Genomic DNA, 14,307 nt, shown 5'->3' with positions numbered 1-14,307 from the left:
CCATCCCGATTTTTGAGATTTCTTTGTTTTTCCCGACACAATCCCAAGTCAATACCAAGCTAGAGTTTTAGTGAAATGCAATCTAAGCTCCTCTTTTAGTCAGAATGCAACTCAACTTCACCACATTTCCTGTAAAACTAACATTATTTGGGGTTGAGTAAACAACTGGCTCATTTTAAATACTCTTGAATACACACTTGGTGCTTTGCACTCTGGGGAACAAAAAGTTTACAAACCATTCAGTTTGTCTTTTGAAAAGTTTATCATTTATTTACAGGGGTAAGTTTGGATTAAATCCAAATGTTGAGTCAATCTCAGTAATAAGTGTAATTTAGAACATGATCGTAGCTGTGCTTTCCATCACTGTAATGAAATTAAAGGTACTGGACACTCCAGTACCGCTTTTTTCTGCTTTAGCCCCAAAGTGTGTTTCATAAAATGCTGCTTCTTTAAGGGTTTATTCGAATCCAAGCGCAACCTCATGAAACGGCTCCTAACCGTTCTTCATCATTGTGTCTCCTCGGGTAATATCTGCACAGCGAAACCTGTTCCATCTCTTTTCCCTCCCGAGTGTTTATATAATCAATCATTAAAAATAGATCCTCACTGCAGGTAAGTTCCATTTGATGTAATGATAGTGCTTTGATGATGATGTGACAGGCCCAATGTGATTGTGTGTCTGTGTGCCAGGACGCTATGCTGCGCTTCAGGTGGAGTTTTCAGCCGCGGTAAAGACCAGCGCTGAGCAGAAGGAGCTCATCTTCAAATTGGAGCATGACCTGAGCACCATCCAGGCCATGTCCTCCCTGTCACGCCCCGATACTGAGGTAAACCACACACAGACTGCTCAGAGGGCAAGCAGGGAGACAGGAAATGAAATGTGAAAAGGTGAGACACCTACCGAGTGAGTGCCGAAGCTTGTGATTTGTCCACTAGGGGGCGGACCTGAGCGGCATGGACCGAATCCCTGAGCCTATTAAAGAGGCCACGGCTCTGTTCACAGGTAACACACACACAAACTACACACATTGCACCATGTGCACCTGAGACAGTCTGAATAAACCTGTGTGTGCGCGTGCGCAGGAGTGGGCATCTCTTCTCAGGCTGAGCTTCCTCAGGGACAGATGGACTCTCTGCTGTCCATCATCTCCAGCCAGAGAGAGCGATTCCGAGCTCGCAACCAGGAACTGGAGTCTGTAAGTTCCCTTCCGCTCATGGCCTTCTTTCTCAAATCCACTCATATCCTTATTCATGAAGTCCACTAGAATTCTATAGAATCTATATCCAACCCCAAAAGTTGGGACACTGTGTAAAACATAAATAAAAACAGAATGTGAAGATTTGCAAATCACAGAAACCCTATATTTTATTGAAAATAGTAAAAAGACAAGATATCGGATGTTGAAACTGAGAAACTTTATTTATTTTTAATATCTGCTCATTTTGAATTCGATGTCAGCAACATGTTTGGGAAAAGTTGGGGCAGGGGCAACAAAAGACTGAAGAAGTTGTGTAATTTCAAAAAACCTAATTTGGTTAATTGGTAACAGGTCAATAACATGGTTGTGTATAAAAAGAGCATCCCAGAGAGGTGGAGTCTCTCCGAAGTAAAGATGAGGATGGGTTCACCTCTCTGTGAAAGACTGTGTGGCCAAACAGTGCAACAATTTAAGAATATAGTTCCTCAATGTAAAATTGCAAAGAATTTGGAGATCACATCATCTATGGTACAACCCCGATTCCAAAAAAGTTGGGACAAAGTACAAATTGTAAATAAAAACGGAATGCAATGATGTGGAAGTTTCAAAATTCCATATTTTATTCAGAATAGAACATAGATGACATATCAAATGTTTAAACTGAGAAAATGTATCATTTAAAGAGAAAAATTAGGTGATTTTAAATTTCATGACAACACCACATCTCAAAAAAGTTGGGACAAGGCCATGTTTACCACTGTGAGACATCCCCTTTTCTCTTTACAACAGTCTGTAAATGTCTGGGGACTGAGGAGACAAGTTGCTCAAGTTTAGGGATAGGAATGTGAACCCATTCTTGTCTAACGTAGGATTCTAGTTGCTCAACTGTCTTAAGTCTTTTTTGTCGTATCTTCCTGCAGAGGTCAGAGCGGGTGGGTGGAGCACAGAAGTACGGCAGGCCAGAACTGAGTTCCAAAGTCTGAGTCTTTTTATTTGCACTTTACAGTCACAAACATGCACTCTCCCAGCCACACGCATATACACACACATCAGTCATCTGGTTCGGGAGAGCTCACTTCCTCTTCTCTCTCTCCTTATATAGGGCATGGTTGCTGGGAAGACACACAAACAGGTTAATTCACCTCAGGTGTAGTGATTCTGCCACTTGCCTTCCCTGACTCCGCCCTCCGGTCACAGACCGACACTTGACCACGCCCCCACTGCCACATACCCCCACCGCCCGACTCAGGCCGGGCAGCCGTCCGGCCTGCAGCCAACCCCCCCGACTCAGGCCAAGCAGCCGTCCGGCCTGCAACGGACACACACACACCCCCCCCCCCCCCCCCCCCCCGACGGGAGAGGAAGTCCGCCACGACCATCCCCGGCCTGTGGACCACCTTGAAATTGAAGGGTTGGAGTGCCAGATACAAACGGGTGATCCGTGCGTTGGTATCCTTCATGCGGTGGAGCCACTGGAGGGGTGCGTGGTCCGAACAGAGGGTGAAAAGGCGTCCCAGCAGGTAGTAACGGAGGGCAAGGACCACCCACTTGATGGCCAGGCACTCCTTCTCTATGGTGCTGTAGCGCCCCTCACGCACTGACAGCTTACGACTTATGTACAGCACTGGGTGATCCTCCCCCTCCCCCTCCTGGGACAAAACAGCCCCCAGCCCTCTGTCCGACGCGTCCGTCTGCAATATAAAAGGGAGAGAAAAGTCAGGGGAGTGTAACAGTGGCCCCCCACACAGTGCAGCCTTTACCTCAGAAAAAGCCCGCTGGCATTGCTCCGTCCACTGGACCGGATCTGGTGCCTCTTTTTAGTGAGATCAGTCAGCGGGCTGGTGACGTCCGAATAATTAGGTATAAACCTATGATAATAGCCAGCCAGCCCCAGGAACTGTCTCACCCCCTTTTTGGTCTTGGGCCTCGGGCAGGCTGCAATCGCTGCCATCTTGTTAATTTGGGGACGCACCTGCCCATTGCCCAAGTGGAAGCCCAGATACCGTACTTCCACCCGCCCAATTGCACACTTCTTCGGGTTGGCTGTGAGACCCGCCCACTTCAGCGACCTAAGGACGTCCCTCAGGTGTTGTAGGTGCCACGGCCAGTCATTACTATAAATAATGATGTAGTCAAGGTACGCGGCCGCATAGCAGGCGTGGGGGCGGAGGACCCTATCCATCAGCCGCTGAAACGTAGCGGGCGCCCCAAACAGCCCAAAAGGAAGTGTGACAAACTGGTGTAAGCCGAATGGTGTGGAAAAGGCCGTTTTTTCTCGGGATAATGGAGTCAAGGGGATCTGCCAATAACCCTTCGTCAAATCCAGTGTCGAGTAAAAGCGAGCCATGCCTAGTCGATCGAGCAACTCATCAATACGAGGCATTGGGTACGCGTCGAATTTAGACACCGCGTTGACTTTTCTACAGTCTACACAGAACCGGACCGACCCATCGCCCTTGGGTACCAAGACCACTGGGCTGCTCCAGTCGCTGTGGGACTCCTCAACGATGCCCATTTCAAGCATGGCCTCGAGTTCTTCCCGAACCACTTTTTTCTTGTGTTTGGGTAGCCTGTAAGGGCGGCTACGCACTACCACCCCCGGGGGGCCTCTCAATGTGGTGCTCTATGAGGTCGGTGCAGCCGGGCAGGGGCGAGAACACGTCCGAAAATTCGGTCTGCAACTGGGCAACTTCCGTGAGTTGGGTTGGGGAGAGGTGGTCTCCACAGGGGACCAGAGAGGTACGCGATGCCAATGCTCCCTTTTGAACCTCCGGCCCCAGCTCCGCCTTCTCCGGAACCACCAACACCAACGCCACGGGGACCTCCTCATTCCAGAGTTTGAGCAGATTGAGGTGGTAAATCTGTAGTGCCCCACCCCTGTCCGTTCGCCTCACCTCATAGTCAACGTCCCCGACTCGCGGTGTGACCTAAAAGGGTCCTTGCCACTTGGCGACCAATTTGGAGCTCGATGTGGGCAACAGTACGAGTACTTTATCTCCCGGTGCGAACTCCCTAAGGCGCGTACCCTTGTCGTACAGGCGGGTTTGCCGTTCTTGGGCCTGCCGCAAATTCTCCTGGGTTAGGTGTGTGAGTGTGTGGAGTTTTGCATGCAGGTCCATAACGTATTGAATTTCATTTTTACTTGGTGAAGGTCCCTCCTCCCAATTTTCTCACAGCACGTCTAAAATGCCGCGCGGCTTACGTCCATATAACAGTTCGAACGGGGAGAACCCCGTGGAGGCTTGTGGGACCTCTCGCACTGAAAACAACAAGGGTTCGAGCCATTTATCCCAATTACGTGCGTCCTCGCTTACGAATTTCCTAAATATATTTTTGAGGGTGCGATTCAATCGTTTGACTAAACCGTCCGTTTGTGGGTGATAAACGCTGGTGCGGCTCGGCTTAATACCTGATAACCCATAAAGTTCGTTCAGTGTTCGTGACGTAAACGAGGTGCCTTGATCAGTCAGAATCTCTTTGGGGATTCCAACTCGGGAGATGACACGGAAGAGCACTTCCGCAATACTGCGTGCTGAGATATTGCGAAGAGGCACTGCTTCCGGGTATCGCGTTGCATAGTCCACTAGAACTAATATAAAGTGGTACCCTCGTGTTGACCAATCTAATGGCCCGACGAGATCCATCCCAATCCTTTCGAACGGAGTCTCGATTAATGGGAGAGGGCGCAAAGGCACTTTTGGAATGGCCATGGGATTTACTAACTGGCGTTCGCGGCACGCCGTACACCACCTACAGACATTACCGCGAATCCCTGGCCAATAGAACCGGGCCATTATTCGGGCTAGTGTTTTATCCTGCCCCAAGTGTCCAGCCATGGGATTAAAGTGAGCCGCCTGGAATACCAATTCCTGGCGGCTTTTTGGAATCAAGAGCTGCGTGATTTGTTCTTTAGTCTGAGTGTCCTGCGTCACTCGGTATAATCTATCCTTCATAATAGAAAAATAGGGGAAGGACGGGGTGGCATTTGGCTGGAGCGTTTGACCATCGATTACTCTCACTTGGTCAAATGCATGCTGCAGAGTCTCGTCTCGCAACTGTTCTAATGGAAAATCTGCGAGGGATTCTCCGAGAGAGGGAGGAGGAGCCTGCAGCTCCTCACTCTGACGCGGAGATGATGTAGACGGCTCTGTGACAGCTGCTCCCGCCAAAGCGACACCGGGACCTCTCCCTGCCAAACTACGGCAGGACCCACTCTTCACTAGATGGCTCATTAACTCCCCGAATCCCGGCCAATCAGTCCCCAAAATTATCGAGTGGGTGAGGCGAGGATTAACCGCCGCCTTTACTCTAAATTTTTCCTCTCTGAAAAAAATGTGGACCGACACTAAAGGGTAGCTGTGAACATCCCCATGCACACACAACACCTTCACCCCCTGTGCTCCCCCCAATGCCTTGTCTTGCACCAGGCTTTGGTGAATTGAGGTCTGATTACAGCCAGAGTCCACCAACGCCTGATCTGTATCCCCTTGGATACTCACCGGTATGCGATACGCTCCGGCCCAATCGAGGGCGGCTCCTGGCGCGTCGGGGATCCGGACCACCGCGCCCACCTCCTTTGCCGAGCATTGATGCTGGAGGTGCCCCGGCTCCCCGCAGCGCCAGCAAACCAGCCCGGGCTTTCTCTCTGCACCGGTACTCTGGGGCTCACTCACCTGAGGGGGGGAAGACAGACACGGAAGCAGGAAACGGGAGGACACCGCGGGTGCGGCGGACCGGCTGTGAGGGAGCCGGCCCCCACCTCCGCTGTGGGGGAACGGGGCGAGGACAAGACACAGAAGGGGAGGGGGGGAGAGAGAGAGAGAGAGAGAGAGGAGAGAAGCGAAGAGGGGATCTGTGATCCTGCCGCAGGAACAGCCGCCAAATGATCCTCCGCCAACTCGATGGCCTGATCCAGCGATGCTGGGCGATGGCACTGGACCCACTCCACCGTTTCTTTGGGAAGTTGCGCGATGAACTGCTCCAGTGCCACCAGGTCGACAACTCCCTCGGCGTCGCGGTTGTCAGCCCTCAGCCACCGCCTGCAGGCGTCCCGGAGTTGCTGACCAAACACGAACGGGCAGCCGACCTCCTCTAGGCACAGAGCGCAGAAGCGCTGACGATGTTGTTTGGGGGTGCGCCCCACACGCTGGAGGACGGCCCGGCGCAGGTCCGCGTAGACCAGCCAGCTGTCAGCGGGGAGCTGTAGCGCGGCCAGCTGCGCCTCGCCCGTTAGCAGGGGGAGGAGGCGCGCCACGCGCTGTTCCACCGGCCACCCCGAGGCCTCTGCTGCTTGTTCAAATAGCGTGAGGAAGGCCTCGGGGTCGTCGTGCGGGCCCATCTTTGTTAGGGTGAGGTGGAGTGGGCCCGCAGCAGTGGAGATGGTGAACCCCGCCGATGCGAGGAGGTGCCGGAACGCCTGTCGATCTTCCTGTTGCACCAGCACCAGGGCCTCGAACCGTTGTTCTTGCTCCTTTCGGAGGGTGAGCAGCGCCTGGTGCTGGCTCTGTTGGGCCATGGTGAGGGCGTGGATCAGGTCTGTGAAGGGGGAGGACTCCATGGATCTGTTCTCCTCTGTGCTCGGATCCCGGGTTTCAGCACCACTGTAGAGGTCAGAGCGGGTGGGTGGAGCACAGAAGTACGGCAGGCCAGAACTGAGTTCCAAAAACTGTTTATTTGCACTTTACAGTCGCAAACATACACTCTCCCAGCCACACGCAGATACACACACATCAGTCATCTGGTTCGGGAGAGCTCACTTCCTCTGCTCTCTCTCTCCTTATATAGGGCGTGGTTGCTGGGAAGACACACAAACGGGTTAATTCACCTCAGGTGTAGTGATTCTGCCACTTACCTTCCCTGACTCCGCCCTCCGGTCACAGACCGACGCTTGACCACGCCCCCACTGCCACACTTCCGTTTTATGATGCGCCAAATGTTTTCTATGAGTGAAAGATCTGGACTGCAGGCTGGCCAGTTCAGTACCCGGACCCTTCTTCTATGCAGCCATGATGCTGTAATTGATGCAGTATGTGGTTTGGCATTGTCATGTTGGAAAATGCAAGGTCTTCCCTGAAAGAGACGTCGTCTGGATGGGAGCATATGTTGCTCTAGAACCTGGATATACCTTTCAGCATTGATGGTGTCTTTCCAGATGTGTAAGCTGCCCATGCCACACGCACTAATGCAACCCCATACCATCAGAGATGCAGGCTTCTGAACTGAGCGCTGACAACAACTTGGGTCGTCCTTCTCCTCTTTAGTCTGAATGACACGGCGTCTCTGATTTCCATAAAGAACTTCAAATTTTGATTCGTCTGACCACAGAACAGTTTTCCACTTTGCCACAGTCCATTTTAAATGAGTCTTGGCCCAGAGAAGACGTCTGAGCTTCTGGATCACGTTTAGATACGGCTTCTTCTTTGAACTATAGAGTTTTAGCTGGCAACGGCGGATGGCACGGTGAATTGTGTTCACAGATAATGTTCTCTGGAAATATTCCTGAGCCCATTTTGTGATTTCCAATACAGAAGCATGCCTGTATGTGATGCAGTGCCGTCTAAGGGCCCGAAGATCACAGGCACACAGTATGGTTTTCCGGCCTTGACCCTTACGCACAGAGATTCTTCCAGATTCTCTGAATCTTTTGATGATATTATGCACTGTAGATGATGATATGTTCAAACTCTTTGCAATTTTACACTGTCGAACTCCTTTCTGATATTGCTCCACTATTTGTCGGTGCAGAATTAGGGGGATTGGTGATGCTCTTCCCATCTTTACTTCTGAGAGCCGCTGCCACTCCAAGATGCTCTTTTTATACCCAGTCATGTTAATGACCTATTGCCAATTGACCTAATGAGTTGCAATTTGGTCCTCCAGCTGTTCCTTTTTTGTACATTTAACTTTTCCAGCCTCTTATTGCCCCTGTCCCAACTTTTTTGAGATGTGTTGCTGTCATGAAATTTCAAATGAGCCAATATTTGGCATGAAATTTCAAAATGTCTCACTTTCGACATTTGATATGTTGTCTATGTTCTATTGTGAATACAATATCAGTTTTTGAGATTTGTAAATTATTGCATTCCGTTTTTATTTAAAATTTGTACTTTGTCCCAACTTTTTTGGAATCGGGGTTGTACGTAATATCATTAAAAGTTTCAGAGAATCTGGAGAAATCTCTGTATGCAAGAGACAAGGCTGAAAACTGACATTGGATACCTGTGATCTTCAGGCCCTCAGGAGACACTGCATTAAAAGCAGACCTGTCTGTAATGGAAATCACTGTATGGGCTCAGGAACACTTCAGAAAACAATCATCTGTGAAAACAGTTCATTACTCCATCCACAAATGCAAGTTAAAACCAGATATAAACAATATGCAGAAACACTGCCACCTTCTCTGGGCCCGAGCTCTTTTACGATGGACTGAGGTGAAGTGGAAAATTGTCCCGAGGTCTGACGAATCAAAAGTAGAAATTCTTTTTAGAAATCATAGACACTTCGTCCTCCAGGCTAAAGAGGAGAGGGACCATCTGGCTTGTTATCAGTGCACAGTTCAAAAGCCAGCATCTGTGATTGTATGAGGGGGCATTAGTGCACATGACATGGGTAGCTTGTACATCTGGGAAGGCATCATTAATGCTGATTGATATATACATGTTTCAGAGCAATATGCTGCCATCCAGACAGAATGTTTTTCAGGGAAGGCCTTTCTTCTTTCAGCAAGACAACACCAAACCGCTTTCTGTACATATTAAAACTGCATGGCTCTGTAGTAAAAGAATATGGGTGCTCAACTGGCTTGCCTGCAGTCCGGACCTGTCTCCTATTGAAAACATCTGGCGCATTATGAAGCACAAAATACGATAAAGGAGACCCCGAACTATTGAGCAACTGAATTTGTTTCTCAGGGAAGAATGGGACAACATTTCTCTTTCAAACTACAGAAATTAGTCTCCTCAGTTCCCAAACATTTACAGAGTGTTGTTAAAAGTAGAGGTGATGCAACACAGTGGTAAACATGCGCCTGTCCCAACTTTTCTGAAACGTGTTGCTGACATCAAATTCAAAATGAGCATATATTTTTAAAAAAAACTACTTCTAAGCCTATTATACAGTCAACAAAATATTATTCTTTAATCACAAAAACGCTTGTTTTTTTTCTCCTTTATCTTTCACTCTCCCCTGCTCTCTTTCTCTGTCTGTTCATTTGTTTCTCTTGTTGTTCTTTGTTTGTCTCTCTCTCTCTGTACATGTGGTTCTTTGTCTCTCAGGAGAGTCGTTCTATGCAGCAGACTCTGCAGGCCCTGCAGTCGGAGCTGGACAGCCTACGTGCTGACAACATCAAACTCTATGAGAAGATCAAGTTCCTACAGAGTTACCCAACCAGAGTGCGTCCTCAGACCCACAACTCTGACATCTCACTTGTTACGTATTTTAGCTTGTATACAACAGAAAAGACCAGAATACAGCTTGTGGATTTATTAAATAAAAATAAAGTTTACATTTAAAAAAAACTAATAATAAAGGACAATATCACACAAAAGACAACATTCCAACAGCGTTACAAAAAATATACTGGCCTGTGTTCAGAGTCCATGAAATATCCTGAAGCGAAGAATCTGAAAAATGATCCCTGACATGTCGCCAAATTCCGAGTCCGAGCGGTTCGTCTGTCCAAAAGCCTTGCTGCGATAATCCCTTAAAGGAATATGCCACCCCCAAGTGAAATTGAGTCAGTCCCTGCAGTCCCTAGAGTCGGATGAGTGAGCCAAAGCGTTTTGTAGCCGACCCAGCCATTGTCCTGATCTGGAAACGTCCCGGTTAGCTTTAGCTTAGCGTAGTCGCTGTAATCCGGCATGTCCAGCTAGCATTGTCGTTGCAAAAGTGAATCAAATAACTCAAGATTTTTTATAATTATTTCTCATGACCTGTACATTCACATCGAGTACACATATCAATGCAAATTAACACGAAGGGGTTTACTAGACCAATTTATATCTGGAACTATTTTCGGCCACAGCACAGGCAAAGCACCGCTGCAGGCGCAAAGACACCACGCAGCACCTGAAAACCCTGGTTTCCCTGGTAACACTGGTGTATTGACGGAAGTTGTGGTGCTGCGTGGTGTCTTTGCACCTGCAGCGGTGCTTTGCCTGTGCTGTGGCCGAAAATAGTTCCAGATATAAATTGGTCTAGTAAATCTCTTCGTGTTAATTTGCATTGATATGTGTACTCAATGTGAATGTACAGGTCATGAGAAATAATTATGAAAAATCTTGAGTTATTTGACTCACTTTTGCAACGACAATGCTAGCTGGACACGCCGGATTACAGCGACTACGCTAAGCTAAAGCTAACCGGGACGTTTCCAGATCAGTACAATGGCTGGGTCGGCTACAAAATGCTTTGGCTCACTCATCCAACTCTAGGGACTGCAGGGACTGACTCAATTTCACTTGGGGGTGGCGTATTCCTTTAAGGGAGATATGCAGAGCCTTTATTTTTAAATAAATTTCTGAGTGGATAGTATCTCCATCCTTGACTCTTGTATGCTGCATAAATGGGAATAAAAAAATATATATTTTTGAGAGTTAAAATCAACTGCAAAGTTGGCATTCGAGCTGCCCCGCTGAGCCAACCAGCCCTGAGTGCGTGACATCACAGCAGGAACTGGTTTTCAGGCCGAGGCCTTTTACAGCTATAGACCAAAGTCGTATAAATAAACATTTATGGTGAAAGTAAGAAATACCGTTTACGACTTACTCAACTAAGACTGATTTGACTTCATTGATTGTGTGTTGACTCTCATTAAAACAGGATAGGTGTTATAACTTGTACAACATGCATGCATTTTCACTGATAAAACGTAAAAGGCTAATTAAATAATCAGATGAACTGAGACAATCACATTCTGAAGCAAATTAAATAATCTTATACCAGTAACTTAAACACACAATACAAGTTACATGTATTAATCTAAATGCAGGTAAACAACGTGTTTTTTTTTATCCAAATGAGAGTCGGAGCTTACCCATCTGTGTTCTCGCTTCTTGAAGGCCAATATTGTGGCTGATTGTTTTTGAAACAATCTGACTTTCAGTTGTTTGTTCAGTTCTCCGTTCATTCACTTCTTCCATGTAAGGGCGAGATGGCAACAATATCCAGTTTAGAAATAAGACGGCTGCTCCACTCATTCACTTTTCTTCATACTGTGTATTCCTCCAATACTGTTCAGGCAATTACTAAAACCCGGGACGGAACAGGATATCACCAGCTTTAGCAACAACTGCAGGGAGGTCACTGTCCGAGCGATATGTCACGTCCCGTTCCGTCCCAGGTTTTAGCAACAACCCTCGGTTCACTCCGGGAGGACTGATGCAACTGAACTCATTTTCCTTTTTAAAAAAAATTAAATAATAAAATAAATACTTTCCTTTTCTTGTAGTTTTCTTTTCCTTTAATTGTTGATACTTCACCCTCTTTCAATACAGGCTTATAGCCAACACTCCTCAACAGATCAGAGGTCTCGTACGAGTCTTCGAATGCAACGTAAATCCAGCTTCTGTCGTGTTGCTGTACCCGCCAGCAACACATCTACGTGGCATGGCAATAAATTGGCTCAAAATGGAGGATCGGAGTTGCAGTCAGCTCTGTGTTTTAGTATAGTGGAAATGGCGATGAGACCGATAGACTTCCTGTTGTGACGTTACGGATGTCAAGGTCATTCACTCAGACCGCTACCTATATAAATCACTTTAATCGTAAAAATTACTAGATTAGATTTATTGTTCACGCTTAAAACTATTCCTGTGCCATTCTTGAGGTCTTGCGTATATGCTTTAAGCAACTGGTTAACAACAGGTTTCGAGTCCGCGGATGTAACAAAGATGTGGCTATCAGGATGACTTCTGAATTTTCAAAAACCACCGCAGAACTACAAGCAAGATGACATCCCAGCTCCTCCTCTCGACCTCAAAACACAAAGGCATGAACCTCCCCAGACGTCAACTCTGTTCTCTTCTTTTCTGCGTTTTGCTGTGTTTATATAGTCCGCTGAACCTTCCAGAAGGAACTCGAAAGAGCGGCATTACATCATACACAATTCGGGGTAGCCAGCAATCCACTGTAATATCCTGAACAGTCCAAATTATTCTGGCATGTTCTAGAGATGCACTCATGAACAGCAGGCCAATCATTGCCATAACAAACTGATTCGCACATAAATAATCATAACAAAAATAGCCAAATGGCATCCCAATGCATAACATGCTACATAAATCCCATGTAAACACTCGCACAGCTTCCTGCGACTGGGTCAGATCTCTGCTTCACCGCAGACACAGTTTAACCATGGGGTTAAATTCATACAAGACCATTGCATTTGGGCCAGGAGCCTGAGAGAGCCGTGCAGTCTGGGTAGGAGGGACATTGTGTTGTGTCGTCATGTCATGTCATGTCATGTCATAACTGCATTACTCTCTTTCTCTCTTGTCAGGCAGCTAATTAGCTAATTATAGCCATCTGTGAACTCATGTATGCAGAAAAGGACAAATGGCACTCTTCTCTGAGTGTGTTACGTTCCCCTGTGACACAGCATTTAAAAAATAAAAAAAATTTTTTTAAAAAGATGCCTCAGGATGGTTTCATGAGCTTCACAGGAAGCATGAGCTGTATATGAAATTACTGTGTACTATCACACTGCTAGTACAGGCATACGCTTGTGGTTAAGTTCGTTAATGAAGCTGATTGTGTGTGTGTAGAGTGGAGAAAGTGATGACACCGTGATGCGCTACTCTTCACAGTACGAGGAGAGGCTCGACCCCTTTGCTTCCTTTAGCAAGAAGGTGAGAAAAGCACAAACACTTATCACTAATATGTTTCACTAATCACTACAGAATATGGCTTCTTGTTAACATGTGATCTCTTGTCAATTTTTTATCCTCAGGAGCGCCAGAGACGATACCTGAGCCTCAGTCCATGGGACAAGGCCACCCTCAGCTTGGTATGTCTGTCTCTCACACACACTCACACACAGCGTGTCATGTCACCAGACGTGTGTATGGGTTTTCAATTCTGCTTGAGTATGTTTCACACCACACATGCTGTACTTTCAAGCAGATCCAATTAATGCACCCAGGGGTGCCATTACCATTTTGAACACTTGTCATTCCAAAAATGGCTTGTTTTCATCATTTATCACTGTGGCGTACTAATACAACACCACCACCTCAGCCTCAGCCTGTGTGGTTATGTTGATCAATATTATTATAAAGCGTATTTTTATACACGAGGCTGTAAATTTATAGAGAGTTGACCTTCTTTCTCAGGAAATCTCTTTTAATCATACATTTTTACACACAGATTAGAAAATATGTTTAATGTGCTGTGGGTGCAGTATATAAATCAAGATGGCTGATATTCGGTGTGTCTGTATTTCAGGGTCGGGTCATTTTATCCAACAAGATGGCAAGAACTGTTGCTTTCTTCTACACTCTTTTCCTCCACTGCCTGGTGTTTCTGGTAAAGAGCTACACTTGCACTATGTTCCATTCCCTTATTAACTCCTCACCTACAGTGCGCAGCATAAATGAGTCCACCCCCTTTGAAAAGTAACATTTTAAACAATGAACACAATTTCCAAAATGTTGACAAGACAAAGTTTAATATAACATCTGTTTAACTTATAACATGAAAGTAAGGTTAATAATATAACTTAGATTACACATTTTTTCAGTTTTACTCAAACTAGGGTGGTGCAAAAATGAATACACCCCAAAACAAAAACTACTACATCTAGTACTTTGTATGACCTCCATGATTTTTAATGACGGCACCAAGTCTTCTAGGCATGGAATGAACGAGTTGGCGACATTTTGCAACATCAATCTTTTTCCATTCTTCAACAATGACCTCTTTTAATGACTGGATGCTGGATGGAGAGTGATGCTCAGCTTGTCTCTTCAGAATTCCCCAAAGAAAATAATTTCTTTACACCACAAAGGTGAAGGCTACAAGATGATCAGTGAAGCTTTACTTATCAGTCAGAATACTGTAGCAAAAGTGGTACAAAAATTTAAGAAAGATGGAACTGCAACCATCTCACAGA

General features: G+C 46.6%; 1 protein-coding gene across 2 annotated transcripts in view; it reads left to right on the top strand.

Moving 5' to 3' along the window:
• Positions 1–14,307, top strand: part of cux1b (cut-like homeobox 1b) — a 296,665-nt gene that overhangs the window by 273,412 nt on the left and 8,946 nt on the right. The window contains exons 15-21 of one of the 2 annotated variants that reach the window (XM_060905892.1): positions 691–827; positions 937–1,003; positions 1,084–1,196; positions 9,473–9,625; positions 12,962–13,045; positions 13,147–13,203; positions 13,641–13,721. In XM_060905892.1, the coding sequence (XP_060761875.1) occupies positions 691–827; positions 937–1,003; positions 1,084–1,196; positions 9,473–9,625; positions 12,962–13,045; positions 13,147–13,203; positions 13,641–13,721 (692 nt within the window). The remainder of the gene's footprint in view (positions 1–690; positions 828–936; positions 1,004–1,083; positions 1,197–9,472; positions 9,626–12,961; positions 13,046–13,146; positions 13,204–13,640; positions 13,722–14,307) is intronic. The other variant, XM_060905893.1, reaches the window with a different exon arrangement.

The sequence above is a fragment of the Neoarius graeffei genome, chromosome 23, assembly GCF_027579695.1.
Source record: "Neoarius graeffei isolate fNeoGra1 chromosome 23, fNeoGra1.pri, whole genome shotgun sequence".
NCBI lineage: Eukaryota > Metazoa > Chordata > Actinopteri > Siluriformes > Ariidae > Neoarius > Neoarius graeffei.
Note: the sequence above shows the minus strand (reverse complement) of the source record. Positions and strands in the feature narration are given on the sequence as shown.